Source organism: Phodopus roborovskii, unplaced genomic scaffold (genome assembly GCF_943737965.1).
Source record: "Phodopus roborovskii unplaced genomic scaffold, PHOROB, whole genome shotgun sequence".
In the NCBI taxonomy this organism is placed as follows: domain Eukaryota; kingdom Metazoa; phylum Chordata; class Mammalia; order Rodentia; family Cricetidae; genus Phodopus; species Phodopus roborovskii.
In genome coordinates this window covers 301,727-323,645 of record NW_026126524.1, presented here as the reverse complement: position 1 = coordinate 323,645, position 21,919 = coordinate 301,727, and the positions used below count along the sequence as shown (strand labels likewise).

The 21,919-nt window shown below is 44.3% G+C and overlaps 1 protein-coding gene across 8 annotated transcripts in view; it reads right to left on the bottom strand.

The window, feature by feature from the left end:
* Positions 1-320: 320 nt before the first annotated feature.
* Positions 321-21,919, bottom strand: part of Gak (cyclin G associated kinase) — a 57,635-nt gene continuing 36,036 nt past the window's right edge. For 6 of the 8 annotated variants that reach the window (XM_051198045.1, XM_051198047.1, XM_051198049.1 and 3 more), the window contains 14 exons: positions 21,225-21,419; positions 20,648-20,765; positions 20,121-20,200; positions 14,868-15,061; positions 13,625-13,771; positions 12,072-12,551; positions 11,520-11,690; positions 10,286-10,408; positions 5,955-6,071; positions 2,826-3,038; positions 2,372-2,517; positions 1,033-1,209; positions 664-849; positions 321-604 (listed from right to left, as the gene is read on the bottom strand). In XM_051198045.1, the coding sequence (XP_051054002.1) occupies positions 748-849; positions 1,033-1,209; positions 2,372-2,517; positions 2,826-3,038; positions 5,955-6,071; positions 10,286-10,408; positions 11,520-11,690; positions 12,072-12,551; positions 13,625-13,771; positions 14,868-15,061; positions 20,121-20,200; positions 20,648-20,765; positions 21,225-21,419 (2,263 nt within the window). In that variant the 3' untranslated portion in view covers positions 321-604; positions 664-747. The remainder of the gene's footprint in view (positions 605-663; positions 850-1,032; positions 1,210-2,371; positions 2,518-2,825; positions 3,039-5,954; positions 6,072-10,285; positions 10,409-11,519; positions 11,691-12,071; positions 12,552-13,624; positions 13,772-14,867; positions 15,062-20,120; positions 20,201-20,647; positions 20,766-21,224; positions 21,420-21,919) is intronic. The other 2 variants (XM_051198046.1, XM_051198048.1) reach the window with 2 other exon arrangements.

Sequence of the window (21,919 nt, the reverse complement as noted above, 5' to 3'; positions counted from 1 at the left end):
TTTCTTTTGTCAGTCCTTAGAGAATGAGTGATCTAGCCATTAAAGCAAGTGTCTTAGAGTAACATGACCTAATTCTGCAGCCCCTGGCAGGTGGATGTGTGCTGACCCCAAGTGTCTAAGAACTCTAGCTATGAGCTGAGATGAAGAATGGCAGCATTTTGGAAGGCCCTGGGAAAGACCCAATTCCAGAACTTTCCTTTAGCAAAGTGTTCAGAGAAGTGGTCTTTTCAGCTAATTCTTGGTCAACTTCAAGATCCTCTAATCCATCATGGGTAAAAACTGAGGAACCAACAGGTTACCAAGTATCAGCAAAGAAGTGCTTTCCGAGCCATCAGAAAATAGTTTAATTATGTACAGATGATTGGGAAACTGATCAGAGTAGGGTGTGGGTGCACCCCAGATTTGAAGAAGTGACAGGAGAGCAGTGCCAGCAACAATGTGCCATTCAAGAGTTGAGAGTCACCAGATACCAAGTGAACCACAAACTGTGATAGCTGTGGAAGGAGTATAAATCAACACTTTTTCTCTGGGACAAGAAAAAGAAAAACAAAACAACAAATATCAGATCTGAGGAATGCTTTCTCTCCCAGCCATGGAATGGTATCTGTCCATGATGAATGCAGGATGGCTGGGAGTAGATGGTTCAGGCCCCTGGGGCCACACCTGCTATGGTCCCATTTGTGATCAGTCAGGCTAGCAGCATTCGGGCTTCATGAGCAGCTCCTGCAGTCATAGCAATCACTGGCCTCAGAAGAGGGGCCTTGAGCCCTGGTTCTCAAACTCAGACCATGCATCATTCAGCTCCATGAAGATCATCTTGGCATACTGCTCATATGGCTGCCCTGTGGCCTGTGGGCAATAGAGGGAGAGCCAGACTGACCACTTGGCCTACTTCCCACCAGCTTCTTTCATGTGATATAGCCAGCAGGCAGAAGGCCCCTAGAGGATGAGAGGCAGAGATAACCCAATCACAAGCACAGGGTCCAGAAGCCCAAGGCCTAGTATCCTGGGAACTGCCCACCATATACCTACCTTATCCGGATGCACTACCAGCACTGCACGACGGTACTGTTTCTTCACCTGCTCTGGAGTCACCAGGTCAGCCATACTCACAGGTGTCCAGCGGCTTTCTCCATCCCATAGTACTGTGTGCAGCGTGGACAGAAGTGCACGGATGTTCCTCTCCTTGCCTTCAATCCATTCCAAAAGCTGCAGACACCAGTGAACATAAAACTGTAATTAAAGAGCTGTAATTTAGGTACTCTCCCTCCCTGCTGTGTGGAGTATGGGATGGGAAAAATCAAGATAAGCAGTAAAGCAAGTACTGAGGGATGTTCAGATGCTAGAGAGGATGGCTACATCATTTCAATGGTCCTGGTCCTCAAGGGAGAGACAATCTGAAGGCTTGGGGAACAAGCTTCTGTGGACGCCTCTTAAGAACATGGTTTGTTGCTTTTTTATCCCTGTAGAAGAGCAGGGAAGCCATGGCTTCACCCTACTCCCTACCACCAAGAAGGGTTCCAACCTAGGTGGCTCTCTGTTCCAGCAGGGATCACCTCAGACGACACAGACCAGGTGGGTCAAGCTAGAGCACCTTGTGGAGAAGGTACTCAGGATAGAACTGAGACTCCTTTCAGCCAGATTCAAGCACAAAAACCTAATCCCTCAGTATAGCCTCCTGATCCATGAACACGGTCTAAAGAGGACAACCAGGTCCCTAGTTCTTAAGGGAAAGGCCCTAAAGAACTGACCACCACACAAACTTAAAGAAATGAATTCATCTAAGATCTACAGTGGAACAACCTGACCATTGTGCTTTGCTGATTCCTTATTATTCCACAGTGAGTGCTCTAGATCAGGACCAAAACCCAAACAAATTGCTGTCCTCAAAACTCAAATGAGTAGGGTGGTGGCAGCGCACCAGCACAGGCCTTTAATCCCAGCACTTGGCAGAGGCAGGAGGATCTCTGTGAGTTCATGGCCAGCCTGGTCTATAGAGTGAGTTCCAGAACAGCTAGGGCTGTTATACAGAGAAGCCCTGTCTTGGGGGAAAAAAAAAAAGTCAAATAAACCTTGGTTTGGATGGGTACTCAAAGGTGTATGCCCTCTTGCTAGTTCAAGGGCAAGGACAAACATCACCAGAGTACCAGAAGCCCTGTGTGGTACCTGCATCCCTCACTGATCCCTAATGCCCATGAGCAGTACTGTGAAATACAAATATTAAGTGTTTATCAGATTGCCCAGGAATATGACTACATGGAGGCCCTGGTTCTGCCTTACCCCATGGACCCCAAGATGCTAAGTCCATACATAACAAGTCTGACTGCAAACATTGGACTTCAAAATATGGTTTGGGCCTGGAGGTACCCACCTTCAACTTCAATGGGTCTGTGTCTCTGGCAAGGTCCTGTTTCCGCATCTCTGCCATGGTTTTTGGCCCCTTCTTGTCAGACTTGGAGAAGCCTTGATTAGGAAGAAGATCTTCAAAATCATTTTCTGAGACCTTTGGCTTTTGGGCTGGGGAAAAAAAAATTAGATATTTGTATAGACACTCTGTCTGCTTTTACCTTTCTCCTGATACCTGGACAGAAAAGAAGAAATCTATGGCTTCAGGGCCATCTGTTATAGGCCACTGAGAAGTGGGAGAAGGGCCAGGCCTGCAGAGATGCCTGAAGATACCAGCACACAAATCCAAATCTGCTTTCTTGGTGCAGCCTCAGTGAGCAACACAAACAGTCGTAGCTGGCTCTAAGGGGAGGGATAAAGTGCTCTACCCACAAACCTGTAGGTAGTTGTGTAAATCATCAGGCAGACACAGGACTTACCAAAGCTGGGCACACGGACTCCCCTCTCCTCTCGAGCTCCGATCACACTGTAGTGAGACCTTGGCTGTTCAGAGCCTCTGGGGGCTGGCTTGGCTTGGGGGGTCCATGAGGTTCCAGGGGCCATGGGACGACTTGTCTGCCAGGAGCTGCTGCTTTTGGGAGTGGAAGCTGATGTGGTAACAAAGCCCCCTGCAGGAAGTCCAGCAGGCAGGCCTAGGGAGACACCACAGGACACTTGTAAGTCACTTAGCCAAATAATGAGTTGCTTCTTCTATGGCCGAGGAGACTGAATTGCTGGGACAAGTGCTCACAAAACAAACTGCTGTCACTTAGTTGATCTGTTCTACCCAAAAAGCAGAGGGTCCTGAGTATCCAGGGAAACACAAGTGTTTCTGAATGGCCAGGATATGCTACAGGCACATCTACAAGGGCTTGGTATCCCCATCTGCTGAATAGGTCTAGGGGCCTATTCCATTGTGTGGAAACTTCATCACAAGGCTTCTCAAACATGTGGCTAATTTTTTAACTTTCTGTGAAATAACAGAACTCAGAGAAGTTGCAAGACTCATGCCAAGTCTATAGTACCTTCATATAATATCCCTAGCCATGAAGTTCCCCTGTGATGGTTGTTATTACTTTGTCAGTATCTAAAATCACCCAGGAGATGACCTCTGGGCATGTCTGTGGGGGATTATCTGCTCTCCCTCACCCAGACACAGGGTTTCTTTGTGTAGCCCTGGCTGCATTGGGACTCTCTCTATAGACCAGGCTGGCCTCAAATTCAAAGACCTGTCTGCCTCCCAAGTGCTGGGATTAAAGGCATGCACCACCACACCCAGTGTAGAGGATTATCTTAAAGATATTAATATGTGGGAAAATCCATCTTAATTGTGAGTGAGATCATTCTATGGGCAGGGGATCCTGGGCTGTATGGAACAGAGAAGGTAAGCTAAGTATTAGCATGCATGCACTCATCTTTCTCTGTTTTCTGCCTATATAAATGTGATCAGCTGATTCAAACTCCTACTGCCTTTTTATTGCCAAGGAGTATTTCACAGTATGAAAGGGGCTGCTGTTTGCTTAACCTTCTTCCATAGAACAACACCAATTTAGAATTTATTCCCTCAGCTATTACAAATAGGTCTTCTCTGAACACTTGCTTGATTTTTGTACAACTATAACCTCATTTTTCTGGGATAAATACTGTGGTCCTATGATGTCTACATGTTTATTTTGTAAAAAAACAGACCAGGAGTGGCTGTATCATTTCACATTCTCACAAGTGTGAATATATATCCATAAAAAACACAGTTTCTTTGATCCTTGGAGATGTATTGCTGTTGCCTAAACCTTCTAGCAGCTGATGACTCAACACTGTCTCATGTGCTTATTGGTTTACCAGGATTACTGCTGATGGAGCCCCTCTTCTCTTTTCTCTGCCAGATTACCCTTTGTTTTTCCATTCCAGTTATATATCCTATGTAAGAGTCCTTTATCAAATAGGTTTTGAAATTATTTCCCACATTCTGCTTGGTCTTACATTGTAGATGTCTCAGACATCTAGACATAGTTGATGTCTCAGATCTGTGCTTTCTTCTGCTAGTGGAGCTGCTCTGCGATAGACTGTGAGGCTCAGTCTATAGCCAAGGATCCTTTTCTTGCCTACACAACTCCAATAGCTCTAGCTACATCTGTTAAAACCTTTACACCTCTGTCTTCCCTGGGTGTACACCTGGATGCTCTCTTCCAATGCATGTACTAGTGCCTGATGTTTTGCCAACACCAGTCTTGGTTTCTGTGGCCAGAAAGTGTGCCTCAAAGTCAGGGTGGAGCTTCTATACTACTTGCAATTACAAACCTCAATCATTCTAGTCTATCTACTTTCCCAAATAAATGTGACAATAAACTTGGCTAGTCTACAAAAATCTTTGCAGAAAGAACATTATATCTACAGGTCAATTAATACAAGCACCTTTGCTGAGCTAATCTTGTGGTTTACAAACATTTGGTCTCTATCAAGCTCAACTGCCATGTTTGTATTGTACTTCTCCACACTGGCACTAAGTGTTTCCTTATGTTTATAATTAAAGTTACTGTTCTGAGACAGAATCTCATGTAGCCAAGGTTTGAACTCCTGATCCTCCAACCCCAGCTTCCTGAGTGCTGAAATTACAGATATAAATAAGCCTCTATCTTTGCCTGGTCTGAAAGCTTTGCAAAAACCAGCTATACAACCAGGGTTGTATAATTGTTCTGTGATCTTAGGCACTATGAACTTAGAATTATCTGATAGGCAATTATGCTACTGCAAATAGGAACAATTTCATTTTTTCCATTCTATCATATGCAATTTCTACTTCTTTTTCTTGCCTCAAATTGGTAGCTGGGTCTCCCAGTAAGTAGAATGTTAATGGGACATCTGTCTTGCTCCTGGGTTCAGGAGTCCTTCCCAGTTTGTCCTATCTGATACAGTTTGTGTCCTGCTCTGAAGACAACCTCATCAATTGCTACTGGGTTTGCTTGCTTGTTGGTTTTGGTTTGGTTTTTGGTTTTTCAAGACTGGGTTTCTCTGTATAACAAACATCCTTGGCTGTCCTGGAACTCACTCTATAGATCAGGATGACCTTGAACTCAGAGATCCACCTGCCTCTGCCTCCTGAATGCTGGGAAAAGGTGTGCACCACCACCTCCTGGTTGCTGCTGGGTTCTAACAATCACCCTTTCAGAAGCACTGGTAAGAACATGTCATTATTCTTTAACTGATAAACATGGCAGATGCTAAGCATGAAGCCTGGAAAGGCAAATCAGACTGGTGTTCCCTGTACACGCCCCACTTAGTGGGAGTTGTTGCCCTTTAATCCTTTGAAAAAGTCTGGGCCCTAATGTTCTAAGGGTCTATGTCTGTTCTTGAGGGGATTGGCTTGAGGCTTTCTTTCCTGAAGTGTCTGATTTGGCATTTGCACTTTGGAAAGTCAATTTCCTCTTTTCTAAGATTTCTAAGAGATTATGTGGAATTGGTCATGTAAACATTTGGTACAATTCTCCAGTGAAGTCATTGAAGCCTGGGAATTTCCCTTTTCTGAGGAATTTATTATAAAATAGTAGAAGGTGAAATGAGCCCCTCATTACCTTGGAGGCTAGAGCTGAGATCACTGAGATCAGCAAATGGGTCTAGGCTGTGAACCTTGGTTTGGCTGGGGTGGAGACCCGGAGGGGCTGGGTGACTTCCAGAAGAGAAGAGGGTACCTGGAAAAAGGACAAAGGCCATTAGACTTGCACAGAATAGAATGAAATAGTCTCCCATAGTCCCTGATCCTCCTTTTCAGCATCAAAGACCCTACTCAAGTTCTGGTAGTTCTTTAAGGACAGTGGGAGGGCACATAGCACATGCCTGGCAGGGTGGCTGGCTCCAAATCCACACTGCTTCTCATGGAAATCACTGAACATTTGGTACCAAGAACCAGGAAACGTCCTCATTGTTTTGACTTCATAGTACCACTTGCTATATTCTATCTAAAATGTGACTGTCCTTTAAGATATAATAATGTAAACTTGAGATTAGTCTAAGCATAAAAGCTTTGAAATAATTATTGTTCAACTACTCAAAATATTATCCAGTCATTAAAAATGATGGCTATGGGCATGCACAGATGGCTTGGTGGTTAAGAGTGTAAGGGTTGTTACACTACAGCTTCCATGGCAAGATTTTTCCTCTTAAATTTTCTCTTAATTTGGGGAGGGAGATTGCAAGGGCAGACATGAAGATACAGAGTACAGAGAGATGAACAGGATTGAGATGCATGACGTGAAAGAAACAAAAAATAAATAAAAAGAAAGTTTAAAGAAAAAAAAAAAAAAAAAAAAAAAGAGCCAGGTGGTGGTGGTATACATCTTTAATCCCAGCACTCAGGAGGCAGAGACAGGTAGATCTCTGTGAGTTTGAAACCAGCCTGGTCTATAAGAGCTAGTTCCAGGATAGGCTCCAAAGCCGCAGACAAACCCTGTCTTGGAGGGAAAAAAAAAAAAAAAAGAAAAGAAAAGAGTGCTTGCTGTTCAATCATGAGGACCCAAGTTCAGATCCCAGTACCCATGTAATAACATTCATACCCATAAATAGTATAATCTTTAAAAATGAGAATTATCTCTACATAAAGAGCAGGTGGGTAGGTATCTGTTGAGTTTGAGGCCAACCTGGTCTAGGGAGCTCCTGGACAGCCAGAGCTACATAGTAAAGATCCTGTCTCGAAACAAAACTATTGTGGCTTAGCACGTAACAGATGGTCTGACCTGGAAAGCTAACCAATATCTGTTCCTTGGAATTTGCTAGCTTCCTCTCACCAGGCCCTGAGATGACAAGAATTCACACTGCCCCTCCTTTCTTGTGAGTCAACAGGTAGTAAATAGGGTCCTTAGGAAACAAAGAGATAGCTGCAACTCAGGTGTGCCCAGAGAAAATTAATTAGCATACCCTGAGGCCCTAAGGCCTGTTGATCCTAATAGCAGACCATCCCGCCTCCAATGGGCCTCCAATGGTCCCGTACTCAATGGACAGAGGGTCCCACCTCCTCCCTAAGCTTGTGGGTTTGCCTTTAAAAACACCTGGGCCCAGGGGAGGGGGCTTCTCTCTAGCCTGCGTGCTGGAGGAGCCCGTTTGCGCAAACGTTTCCTGTTCATTAAAGCCTCTTGCGTTTTGCAGCAACTGGACTGGACATTGAGTTCTTGGGGTATCGACCGAACCTGGAAGACTCCTCATTCTGAGGGTCTTACAACAGTACTATGTAAGCCTGATGACCTAAGACTGATGCAGATATTTGCATATGTAATCCTGGCACTTGGTTACAGGAGAAGCAGAGTCAGGAGGATTGCTTAGAAGCCTGCAAGTCAGCTGCTGCAGCAGAAATGAGAGACTACACCTCAACAGGTAGAAAGAAATGATTCCAAAGAATCGTTCTCTGAACTCCAATTGTGTGGCATGGATGCACATGTACTACAGCAGGTGTAAATTCACACTCACACAAACACACACACAATGATTTAAAAGTGAGCTGGATAGATGGCATAGTTAGTAAAGGCACCTGCTGCCAGGTCTAATGTCCTGAGTTCAAACACTAATGCATTACAATCCCTGGAGCCTGGACAGTGAAAGCAGAGAATGGAGTTACCCAAGATATCTTCTGACCTTTGCATGCCTTCCATGATAGGCATACTGCCTCCCACATCTCCCTATAAATAAACACAATGTAAAAACATTTCTAAAAATTAAATTAACTTTTTTTAAAAAAAGGAATTCCTAATGTGAAAAGGGAATAAAGAACACAAAATAATCCTGCATAAAACAAAACCATAACCAAAACCACACAAAACAATAGTCAACCTCATCTGTAATAAATAAATACAAACTGAAAGCACCTACAAGGGCTACCAAGTGGCTTAGCAAATAAAGACACTTGTTGCCAATCCTAATGACCAGCAATTCACATGACCTGAGTTCCACAGATTGTCCTTTGGTTTCCACAAATGCATTCTGACACATGTCGACTCATACACACATTAAAATAAATGTACAAACTTTTAAAAAATACTTACTAAATTAGTAAAATGTTTTTAAATTTATAGTCCAACTCTGATGAGAAACTAAAGAAGTCTTCTTTCTAAGATCTACTGAGCATATTGGGAGTGGGTGGGCAGTGAGTGGAGAGAGAGTAAGGAGAAAGAGAAGGGGAGAAGAGGAAAACATGTGGGACCAGGAAGATTTAGTCAGGGGACAAATAGACAAGAGTGAAAAAGAGATAACATAATAGAAGGAGCCATTATAGGTTTGAAGAGAAAACTGACTCTAGAGAAATGTCCAGAGACCTACAAGACTGACCACAACTAACAATTTGAGCAACAGAGGAAAGGCTACCTTACATGTCCTTCCCTGATAATGAGATTGATAATTAACTTATATGCATCATAGAGCCCTCATCTAGTAGCTGATGGAAACAGAAGCAGACACACACAGCTAAACACTGAGTCAAACTCCTGGAATCCAATTGCAGAGAGGGGGAGGAGTGATAAGAAAAGGGGTCAGAAACCCACAGCGACAGCTGACCTGAACATGGGGGAGCTCATGGATCCCTAGACTGATAGCTGGGAAACCAGCATTATACGGACTCAGACCCCCTGAACATGGGTCTCAGTTAGAAGGCCTGGGCAGTCTAAGGAACCTCTGACAGTGGAACCAGGATGTATCCCTGGTGCACAAAAGGACTTTGGGAGTACATTCTCCATGGAGGGACATTCCCTTAGCTTAGAGGCAGAAGGGAGGGCCTAGTCCCTACTCCAAATGACTTGACAGACTTTGATGATCCCTCCTGGAAGGCCTCACACTCCCTGTGGAGTTGGGCGGGGGCATGAGATGGGAGGGAGGAAGAGGGAACTGGGATCAATATGTAAAATAAGAAAAATAAATAAATATATATAAAAAACATAAAATAAACTGATTTTCAACCATAAAATCCTAAAAAAAAAAAAAAAGATTTCTTGTTCCCGAGCAAATAAATTAAATAAATTGAGGAAACAGTATTCAGAGGGGGGATGTATGTCAAAGACTTTGCAAAGAGGACTGTTGGATCAGAATATGCCAGCAAGATAGAACTGTAGGTACACAAAGGTCAGATGATTATTCACAAACATGAACTACTTCTTGAGATTCATGTTACCAACAGGGCATATGCCAACAGCCATGGCACACATGTGACAGCGTTTCTGAGGGCCCCTGAGAGGACACAGAAAAACATGAAAGTACAACAAGAGCAATAAAACAGGGCAATCAGTTATACACAGGCAAGGAATTATGTTCCAAAACATATTTGCCTTCATGAAAAAGGAACAGCATGGAAGAATAGAAGGACAAGACACTGCTGCCACTCAACAAAAGCTGAAGCAATTACAGAATGTCTGTGTTCCCATTGAACAAGTAACAGAACTCTGCAGTCACCACATGTTGGGTAGACTAGAATGTAAGCAAGCCTTTTCTCAAAATGACATGGGGACACTCCATGGCCACAGCTAATGGGAGATGTTATTCTGTAAATATATTTCTCGTATTGGTTAATGAATAAAGCACTGTTGGCCAATAGGAAAGCAAGATAGGCGGGACTAGGAGACAAGGAAGATTCAGGAAGTAGGAGGGAGGAGATTCAAGGAGGTGGACTGAGAGAAGAATGCCGGGGCCTCTCTCTGGTAAGATGAGACCATGCATTAATACTTAGGTCAATAGAAATGGGTTACTATTTAAGACAGATCTAGCTGATAAGAAACTAGTAACTGGCTAACAGCATTATATTAAATATAGTGTCTGTGTGTTATTTGGGGCTGGCGCAGCTCTGGGGCCAGACCGCCAGGAAAAATATACTCTTAACACACAGCTGTAACTGTCCTGAGACCCTGGCTAACAGTGGGACTGGTGGTCATACCTTCTGGTACTGGCATGGTGGCTGACCCAGGCTTAGCAGTCTCAGCCCAGGTATCCCATCCTCCTAGTAGATCTGGATGGCTCGATGAAGCTATCACCTTGCTGGGCTCTGCTGAGAGATCCCCTGGAAGGGACCAGAGAAAAGTAAGGTATGGTGTTTGTACTTTCTCACTTTATATGATGCTTGGAAACCTCTCTCATCCCCGAGCATGAGCAGAAGGTAATTTGATGGCCCAGTATACAACTCAAGGTGCCAGTATGGTTAGGCAGCTGAGGCCATGCTTTGCTCAGACACCTGGTAGCTGATACTCTGAACCCAACAGGTGGTCAGAATTGGCTCTCAGCCATCATCATATGGTTTCTTTTCTGACAATCCTGAGGATGTAGCAGATAGCCACTAATCTGACCAACAGAGGTCAGTAGACATCATCTTCACAGGCCAGTGATGACAATACTGTTGCCTTTTACTCTAAACCTATCATACATAGCCCATGATGGGTAAGGGGCTCATAGTCATATTCAGGAACTCCATGGAATCTAAAGCTAGTCCTTGTGTCCTCTGCTGGTCATGTACCCAACCCAGCATGGCACAGCCATATGTCCCATTTTCTATCGATAAGCAATTCAGGGCAGTCAGCTGTCCTCCAGAGCACACCCCAGACCATGTACTTTCTGCTAGAAAAAAGAACCAAGCTTTCTCTCCGAGATATGACTGAAGTAACAGCCTGGCCTCTCCTTTCCCAGCCCCCAACTTCTGTCTAAATGGGCCATGTCAGCTGCTCCAACATGCACACACCAGCCTTTATTTATCCTATTGCTTCTTCCTAAAGTTGCACTTGTCTTTTCCCTAATGTGCCATTCCTACCTCCTGGTCTTCTCACTCCTGGAAGCTTCTGGCAGAAATAGCTGTTCTAGTCATAGCCACAATCCCACAACCAGAGAAATGCCCACTAGCAGGGCCTGTAAACAGCAATGGAACCTGTTCCAGATTTGAGGAAGACAGCTTAAGGAGATGAGAAAAAGACACCAACGTGTTCTGCCAGGCATTGAGAAGACCTAGACTTTGGGAAAATCACCAAGAGGTGTGTTAGGCCTAGTGTACCACAGCTGCAGTAGACAGAAGGCGCTTATACCCATTGCTCTATCCCCTGCAGCCTGCAGGAAGTAGGAGCTCCTAGGCCCTTCCAAGCACAAGCTTGAGTCTTCTACATAATATTCATCATGGCCATACTCACCCAGGTGCAGGAAGGAGGTGCTGCAGGATGGGGGTGGGGCACTGTGGGTGGATGGGAAGGCAATTGAGGAAGCTACAGATTCAGGGTTTAGAAACTCTCCAAAAAGATCAGGCTTGGAGCAGGGCTGGGTGTCCGAGCTGGATGATAGTAGAAGCTGGTCAAATGGGTCCACTAGGAGACAGAGGCAGGGCAGGGACAAGCATTATATCTTAGTCCATATCCTAGGAACCCTGCTGCCCTGTTCTCAGGCCTCCACTTTTCTCAGCAATATGGACTTAGGACCATCCAGCAGCCCACCCAGGGATACATGAAACTCCCAATGACCCACAGCTCAGGACTGTTCCAAGGACACAGAATCACCCCTGAAGCCAAAACTGGCAGTCTTTGCTTGTGAGTAGGAATTGATGCAGCCACATGCAGTTTTTCCACTAGGCAGTTTCCTCCCTCCAGATGTCAACATAACAATGATGATCCTTTTTTTACATGGCAGGAATGTTTAACCCTTACTCATTACCATAAAGCCGATTTTATGCATAACTCTGAAATACGTACCAGTGTCAGGAACTCTTCCTTGCTGGGTGCTTTGCACCCCAAGAAGAGAAACTGGACTTTCCAGAAGCAGAGGAGCCTCACCACCGAGCAGGTCACCAGGAGGCCCTACTTGAGAAGCATCAGATGGTACAAGAAGGCAGTTCAACAAGTCAGTGTTGCTGGAGGGGACCCTACAAGCCTGCAAGGGGGCAGCAGGCCCTAAGTCACCCTCAGAGTGTAGGCCCAGGAGATCAACACCCTCTTCCTGGCGTGCAGGCTCCTGTGGGGTAGCCAGCAAGCCCGCATCAAATATTAAGTCTTGCTGTTTAGTCCCAGCTGCCGGCCTTGGTATGTCTTCTCCAGACCCTGGCTCCCTCTCCTCACTGGGGAATGGAGGTTCTTCTTCATCTGATACTTCACTTCCATCTCTGTCTGCAATCAGGATAGACTGACTCTCCTTAGGAGAGGTACTGTCTGCACCAGTCTCTGGTTCTTTTTCCTCTGTGGAAAGAAAACCATTGGTCTGATTGACCCACATGCTGGGGTAGCTGTAAGAGGGCAGAACAAGCAGATATAACCAGAAACCCCAGCAGGGCCCAGGTTGCAACCATACAACCAACACTGGGATGCTCATGGCCACCCCAGTGACCAACCTTGGGCCTCAGAGCACATCTTGAGGCCTGAAATTCACAGATCACCCTGGAGCCATAATATTGGCATCTATCCAACAACAAAGAAGCCAAGGTTCTAGGATTTTTCTTCCAGTCCCTCCCTGAGCCCAACCTCAAACAGGTCCACCTGCTAGCCTCTCCATCTCTATGGAGTTTTGTAAACCACAATGTAACAGGGGACATACCATAGCACTTCTTGTAGAAATGTCCTTTGCTGAATGAGTGGCAGTGGTATACTCTGGGATATGTCAAGGTAAAGAACCTAGGTGTTTAGTTGTAATAACTAGACCATGAGACATGAAGAAGGGACTAAGAAGCCCAGTAGAAACTGGAGGCAGTAATAAATGAAGTAACTTCCAGATGGAGGTGTGATCACCCACCATGGTTCAGTTTATCCTTCTACTGAGTCACCTCCTCTGTTCCTTTAGAACCTTTGAGCCTGTAAATAAGACTATGTATATAGGGACTTGGTCAGCTAATGACTTCAAGTCAATAATGAAGTTGATACCTCAGGCTTTACGTGTGTGTGTGCAAGTGCACATGCGTGCGTGTATTTCTATCTTGAAAGAATATACAAACTGTTCTTAATTTATGTGCCAGGCAACAGAGTTAAACATGTAGCTTAGCTGAAGAGGATTTGTCTGACATGATGAGGCCTGGGTTTGATCCTCAGACACAGACACAATTCCACCAACAACAGGCCAATGTGTAAGATCTGCAGTCTCTCTAAGGGGACCATAACTCTGCTTGTTCCCATATAGTTCACCCTAAATATCTGACCACAGGATACAGCCCTTGCAGAATGCTGCGACCACAAAAATTAGTGGTGACAAGTAAGTTCAGGGGCACGGGACAGACTGGACCCCATGGAAGGATGAAGGATTAGCTGTGCCCTATGCCTACCCTGCCAATCCAGCGTGTGAAGAAAGTGGTTGGTGTCCGTGCTGCTGCTCTGCGGCGAGTCCGACTCTGTGATCTCAGCATCTGGAGACCCTGCCTCAGCGTCATACTGAGCTGTGGAGCCCGGCTGCCGGGGTAGCTCTGGCTTTCCTGCCAGGAAAGGGCTGGCATCAGGCTACCTGTGCCAGGCACAACACTGGGCAAGATACAGCCAGAGCAACAGGGCAGGTAGGCCATAGGGACACCTGTACCAGTTCCTTGAAAACAAGGTCCCACCATCCTTCTATTCAGACGCTGTGCCATATCCATGAACACACAGCACACTCACAAAACACACTACACACATACATACATGCAAACATTCATATTCCTTTCAAGAATACTTAATTGTTTACAGATTAAAAATACAGTATGCACAAGTCCAGACTACAGAGAACTGCCGGCAGCAGGTCAAACCCAGCCTGCTAAGGCACACTCCATATTTTGTAGGAACTGGACTGACATAAACAGAGGCGACACCTATGCTGAGTGTGTAGAGTCATGCCCAAATCCACAGGTCTTAAAGTAAGCTGTTCTACCCTCAAAGTAGCATTTAAATTGCTATGCCCAGAGCATATGACCTGAGTCAGCTTATGGTACAAATCTAATCTGCAGGAAATCCGTCCCAGTCACAGATTCACGTTGATCCCAAAGGTAGACCAGGGCTCATACACTCAGAGAGCAAAACAGCCCCTCACTTTACAGCAGTGGTTCTCACTTTACAGCAGTGGTTCTCAACTTTCCTAATACTGAGACCCACAATTCATGTTGTGGTGACCCCCAAACATAAAATTATTTTTATGTAACTGTAGTTTTGCTACTGTTATGAATCATAATGTAAATATTTCTGGAGACAGAGGTTTGCTGGAGGGGTCAAGACCCACAGGTTGAGAACAAATGCTCTAGAGTTTGTTTTTTCAGAGAAAGAATAGACTTCCTTGCTGGGCCCAAGTATTTCGTATGGCTTATGAACCATGAAAGACCTCAGGATCATAGTGTCATGTGTCTCCCTTCCCTGGAACCACGGCTGTGTCTATATCAAACAGTGAGTTTCTGTTACCTTCTGTAGTACCTAGGTAAGCACAGAGCAGGTAGGGATGATCAAACCAGGGGGAAAAGGTACCTCTTCCTATAAATCTTTCCTAGAAGTGTGAGTCACTAGAACTGGGCCCTGAGCAACTACAATGAAAGCCAAGGCACATCTTACCAAACTTAGACAGGATGTCTTGCTGCTCTTCCCTGCTGGAAAAGAGGATCTTGGGGTTCAGGCCCCTCAGGCTGGTATTCTCCCAAGGTGGAGCTTCTCGGCTGGGCCTATCTCTAGGTTCTACCTCCACCTCCAGGTTTACCTGGAACAGATCTGGGTACTTCTCCTGAATGTCACAAGCATCCAGGTCATACCTAAAGGTACCAAGAAGGAATGAGTGAGTATGGCCAGGTTGTTTTAGAAGTTTTACAGCATCCACAGAAAGGATAAAAGACTGCAGGTGAGGCAGAGGGAGTAGAAACCATCCCCACCTGTGGGACATGAGCACTTACATCCTGGCTAATGCATCCAGGATCACTGCTCAGCTCCCCTAGTGTTAATATGGCAGAGCTAGACTTCTGTATTCCCCAAGTCTATGGGAAGCTAGGTACTCAGAGTGACCATAGGACAGCTGCCATACCGTGACTCCTACATCCAAGAAGGCAGGCAGGCAAGTTCCACAAAGCAGACCCATAGCCCTGACCAGAGGCCCTGGGCCCCACTCCTCACCCCAAGTAGACACATACTGTAAATACTTGATTGGTTCAAACCAGGTACTCTGAAATCTTAAATAGAATTTTATATATATAAAAAAAATGTGCACCTTGGCAAAAGTTCCAATAGATAATCATAAATTCAAGACTTCTGTGGTTTAGTTATTAGAAGCTAGACAAGACTTGCTGAAGGTCCAGGTAGGCAACCTGGGGTGTGAGAAGAAGGTCAGACAGGAAGCAGCAAGTTGGAGGTCATGGGGGTCTTCAGACATCACAGGAACATGCGGAACAGAGAATGCTGAGCCAGACCACCCTGCAGGCAGCAACCTTAATCATTTTACAAACTGTCCTTATGTGATAACTCCATACTGCTCTAAGAAATTCAATATACTGAGCACTCCAGAGTCACAAACACACCCTGGTTTTATGACCCATTTACTATATAATATCTCTGTACATTATACTAAATTTTTTACCTATCAACAACACCATTGCCACTGCCAACAAAATCTAAGAAATACACACAGTAGTGGTGACCCATTTTCAGGGGTGTCCAGGGTGCCAAGGGAGGTCATGTATTCCTGGTCCCAAGGGCTTCTCTGAATCTGTGACTGTAGTTACCAATACCATTGTGTAAGGAAGGCTGGGGAGAAAAAGTGATCTGGGAGGCAAAGCAATGAAAGCAATGGTTCATTTTGTTTCTTACTATTATAAAATAAGCATGTAGGTGAGCCTGTAATGTTTTAAGACCCCCAGTTTATTACTTTCTGCCTAGGATATAACCTTCTGCATACTGGAAAGTACAGGACAGAGCAAGGTGGCTCTCTGACAGGGGTTTTCCCTTCATGTGTCTTTCAACTGGGACACAACTCAATAACTACATGGAGCTGGGCAGAAACAGCTTACACGTAGCTGATTGCGATAGGGAGGAAAGGCTGAAACTTGCCATCAATGAGGATGAAGGAGGGACAAGGCAGGAGGACCCACGGAGAATGTTCTGTGCATTTGGCAGGCTCAGCCTCTAAGACAGGTTGATGACAGTTCTAGGCACAGCTCATTTCTTACTTCCTGGCCTAACTGACCTTGAGACTGCCCAGCCCTCTCAACAGGGCAGTGAGGGCACAATGAGGGTGTGTGAGCAGGGGCCTAGGAGCTGGGCTTCAAGACACAGGTCACAGACCCTGGAGGTTGGGTACCATTATGTCTAGGCTCCAATGGAAAGTGAAGGGGATGTAGTATATTGTAAACAAAATTCTGACTTGAGTCATGACTGGAGTATAATGCATTGAAACCCCCTGGGGCCCTCACTCAATCACAGAATACCTCTGTTCTGTTGTGTATTCCATGACCAGACTGACCCACTCAAGCTCATCTGATGGTGTTGCTCCCAATTCTACAGCTATAGTTCAGCGGCTCTGAAAAGCAGTGCATGTATGTATTTCTAGTCAACATCCTTGCCCATCTGAAGGCTTATGTAGCCAGTATACTCAAGTCAAACATATTTCTGTGGTCTGAAGTCTCCCCCAACCTCAAGCAACAGTATCATATGCTGGGTACTTCAAAACAGAGAAACCAGTTTTTTGAAAATCTCAAATATATATATATATATTTGTTCTGCGTGCCAGAAAAAGAAAAGACATCAAATGCAGTTTACCCATTTTGTTAATGGGTGCCCACAAACACATGAAAGGTCTGGGGCTGCCTCACTGGGCTTGCAGCACACTGCATCTCTTAGAGCATCTCTCCTTGGTCTGCACTACTTGTTGCTGATAGTGTCTAGATCTTTAGCCTGTGTTTGTGTGGTAGGTCCCATCCCACCACTTTTAGTCTTTTTTGTCTTCACATGTATATTTCTAAAACATGGCTCTTGTAAACTACACACATCTGAGGTCTTTGTTTTAGTTGGGTTGTTTGTTTAATCAACCTGATAGCATATCTTTCATGTGGCACACTTTGTATATTTGGAATCAGACTGACATACTTCGGATGAATTTACTTATTTTCTGTCCATCTCCTCTGGTTCTGTTTCTTCGGTTCTCCATTCAGATCTTACCTAGATTAATCATATCTTGTCTTTCTTCTCCTTTATCTTTATTAAGCTCTTTATTGCTTTCTGTGGAATCACAACATACTCCCCTGACCTACAATTAGCACATTGCTGACTTCCAGGCCTCAGAAGCAAATGAAACATTCCACTGGTTATCTCTCCTGAACTCTTCCGTGCTGCTATATAAACAAATCTTCTTTCTTTTCTTCCTTCCTTGCTTCCTTCCTTCCTTCCTTTTTGAGACAGGGTCTCTCTATGCAGTCCTGGAACTGCTAAATACATCAGGCTGGCCTTGAATCCACCTGCTTCTGCCTCCTGAATGATAGGACTAAAGTTGTGTGCCAACATGTCCAGTTCCAAACAAATCTTAAAGCCCATGATAATGCATGATTGCTTATGTTTTAGGCAGTTAACACACACTTAATTTTACCTACTAAAGCTAGTTTCAGGCTTGCTTCTAGTTTGTTCTGTCTGCCCTTTGGTAATAAGCTATCCCACCCTATTTCCCTGAACATATCCCCTAAGTTAATCACACTGCAGGGTACTTTCCCTACCTAGATAAAGAATCCTCATACGTTTCTTTCATCACTCCTAAGATGTTACTGCACTGTTCAATGACAGATGTTAGTTAGCTGTATCACTATGACAATCATGACATTAGCCTACCATCTTTTTGTTATTGTCTGGCTTTTGTCAGTTTAATTATGTTCTGAGACAAGGGTTCCTCTTCTTGTTATTCGAAAACCCTGTGTGGTATGAATAGATCTATTTACTTGCTTTTCCAGGAGGTGAATCTGTTCTTCTCATTTGACTTCATATCTGGCATTTATCTGTCTTTTCAGGTCCAGTCTTCATCTCCTCTGTGCTCAGTCTGAAGCTGAATTCATTACAATTCACTGTGCTTGTTCTTCATGTCTGCTATGTTTTCATTTCTAGAATTCACATCCATATTCCTGGTCTTCTGAAATCCTCCACTTTCCCCTCTGATTTCTTTTTTTTTTAATTATTGATATTTTAATATATTTATTTTATATAGGTGTGTGCCCATACACACACAAGTCAGCCTGAATTAGGTCAGAGAACAACTTGCAGGAGCTGGTTCTTTCCTTCTAATCAAACTCAATTCATCACGCTTGGTGGCAAGTACCTTTACTTTCAGAACCATCTTCCTGGCCCTCCCTGAATATGTTCCTGAATATGTTGTTTTGATCCATTTTCTGCTGCTGTAATATTATCATGACTGATTTAGAGAGAATAAAAGCTTATGCTTTTCATGGTTCTGAAGGCTGAGAGGTCTGAGACTGGTGGCTATATCTGGTGAGGGCTTCTTGGCTGGCAGTAGCTTTGTAGAGTCCCTAGATGACATTGGGCATTATATGCACAGTGTCCTAGCCCAGGCCTCATCTTCTTATATAAAGCTAATGGACAGAGCCCTACCTTCATGGTCTCATTTAATCTTAATAGCCTCCCAAAAGCCAGACTCTCACACATTACAGTCAGATGAAGTCTTCATCCTCTTAATAACTCTAAATGGGGATTAAATTCCAGCATGAATTTTTGAGAAGACATTCAAACCATAGCAATACTAGTCAGAACTATTAAGCGTTCTTGTTCATTAACTCTCATACCTGAATCACATAAATCTTTCACCCACATTTTCTTGGTCTTCAGTCATTTGGTCTAAAAAAAATTAATCATGCCTCCATAGTGGCTGAAAATTACAGAAACTACTGTTTTCAAGAAAAAGAGTGAGGCACCTGTAATCCCAGCACTTGTGAGACAGAGGCAGAGGATGGACACGAGTGCCAGTTGGTATGAACCTTAGCTACAGAGTAAGAGATCTTGCTACAAACAAAGAGTGAAGTATCAATATCAAAGAGACACAAATGTAGATTAGCAAACACACATATATTCACATAGTCTCTGGAGTTGTGACCTACGGCATGCCTGGTTTCGTACTTCCCTTGAGGGAATGCGAAAATAAGAGCACAACATGGCAGGTGGCACAGAACCTGGCAATTCTCGATGGAGACTAGAAATAGAGTTCATGAGCAAGACCCATATACCTGATTCTGAAAAAATATCCTGATTATTATAGGCTATATCAACAACCTTCAACTGGTGAGTGATGCCAGCTGTTCACCACAAGCTGGAACATGTTGCTAGATCCCACTATATACAGCAGTATTCCATGAGTCCTCTGTCAGTCTAAACGGTATTACTTAGTAGTATTTGTTTATACATTTGTCTGTAAAAGCAGTCCAAGCTTCTAGAAGGCAGGATCAGCACATTACCTCCAAACTCAGTACTTAGCAGAGTCCTGTTCACAGAGCAAAGAATCAAAACGTAGAGTAAATTTTGCCAACTCATTGGTTATGTCACATCTAGATTTAACTAGCTGAACTCTAAAAACAGATGCATAGGGTCAGTTCAAAGGCATCAGGATACAAACTGGAAGCCACTTGGGCCCTTTGTAGAGTATAAGGGGCAGAGCACACAAGCAAGCAAGGGCCTAAGTACACTTTTTTCAGTCAGCATCATGTGGCAGGCCTCTCACCTGCAAGTCTTTTTTTTTTTTTTTTTTTTTTTGAACTGACCCATATGCATGTGTTCAGCTAGTGGTTCTGGGTACCTGTCCCTCTCCAACAGCAGCACAGTGCAACACCAACATACTTTGCAAATTTCACAGTGGTTGCGTTTCGAGGCACGAACCCAGTGTGGAATTGGATCTGGAACATTTTCATGGACGCCATCTACAAGAAGACCAGCAGGAGACTCATTGAGAGTGCATACTAATCCTGGACCAGAGTTCTTCCCCAAGAACATAAGTTGCTAGATGGGATCCAACAATCTGTTCTCAGACACAACACAGGACAGATAGGGTTACACTATCTGATGGCTGGCACTCCTTGCCAAATGCTTGGTGAGAGTGGAAAAGGTGCTTGCATTTGGACCAAAGGAGCTTGGACTGAGGCAAGAGATGTACCAAGACTAAGCAAAACAGCTCTTCATGGAGACTACAGTCTATGCTCATGGGGGAAATTCTTGACCTTTTAGGCTAAAAATCCCCTCTGCCCTATGTCATGCAGAGAGCACTGAGGACTAGCCCAGACACTTATGGGACAACAGTTTACAGCTCACTGGATACTAAGTCAATCCAGAGGTCAAAACACACAGTAAGCAGCTCTAGCAACACTTACCTTGGCCTGTAGCCTCCCTCCTAGAGTGGATCTGGCATGGTAAATAATGATGAGCACATCCCCTTGAACTGTTATGCCCAGGGGAATGACAGCTTTGCCATCCTCAATTTTAAATTCCCTGGAATACATTAAGAAGTTGGCTTATGTAAGCTTAAATAAATAAATAAATAAATAAATAAATAGACAAATAAATAAAACAATAGTTCTATGATTTTACCCAACACTTGAATTCACACTTTCTCTAGCTGTTTGTGTAGGTTACTGGCAGAATATTCTAAGAATTCACTCTTCTTTTTGTTTGCCTGATTGTTTTTCAAGACAGGGTTTCTCTATGTATCCCCAGCAATTCTGGAACTTGTTCGGTAGACCAGGCTAGCCTTGAATTCAGAGATCCACCTGCCTCTGCCTCCTAAGTGCAAGAAGCCACTCCTGCTTCTCTTCTCCACCCTCAGCCCAAAATGTATGTAGTCATTTGTACCTAGCACATGTCAACCAGAGCCCAAGGCAGTTTCTAGTTCAGAAGTCCGCAAGAGAACACAAAACATCAAGGGGTGAGACACTCCAAATCTGTACTCACTTCATCCTGTCATACTCCTGGGATGTGGTGGTAATGCGCTCTTCCCCAACATAGACCTCACAGAATGGTCGGCAGCCGTTCCTCTGCTTGCTGAACAATGGCACAGGGGTCATAACAACAGATTTCACCAGCATTGGCTTGCTGTGGGGTGTGATGGGTTCCTCTGCCACCATGTCACATATATATTCAATATACCTAAGGAAGACATGTACTTGTCACCCAAGGATGTGATGTGTCCTCAGGGGATAGAGTTAACTTTACTATAAAATTTTTACTTTAAAATTTATTTATTTTTATGTTATGAGTGTTAGTGCTTGTCTGCATGTATACTGATCTACCCACCATTTGCACATCTGGTACCCTGGGAGGCCAGAAGAGAGTGCTGAATCCCCCTAGGTCTAGAGCTATATGCAGTTGTTAGCCACTTACTTGGTTGTTGAGAATTGTACCCAGGTCTTTTCTGCAAGAAAAACCAAGTGCTCTTAACCACTTGGCCATTTCTCCAGCTTTACCATACTATACATTTTGATTATTTAAGACAAAGGCCACATAAAACAGATTGGCCTCAAACTTCTTATGTAATAGAAGCTCAAATGGCTAAGAGCTGAACGTGATGAAATCCTTCCAGCTACTTGTAACAGAGGCTAGTACAGGGACACAAATGTAAGGCCATTCCCCTTACATGGCCTCAGGAA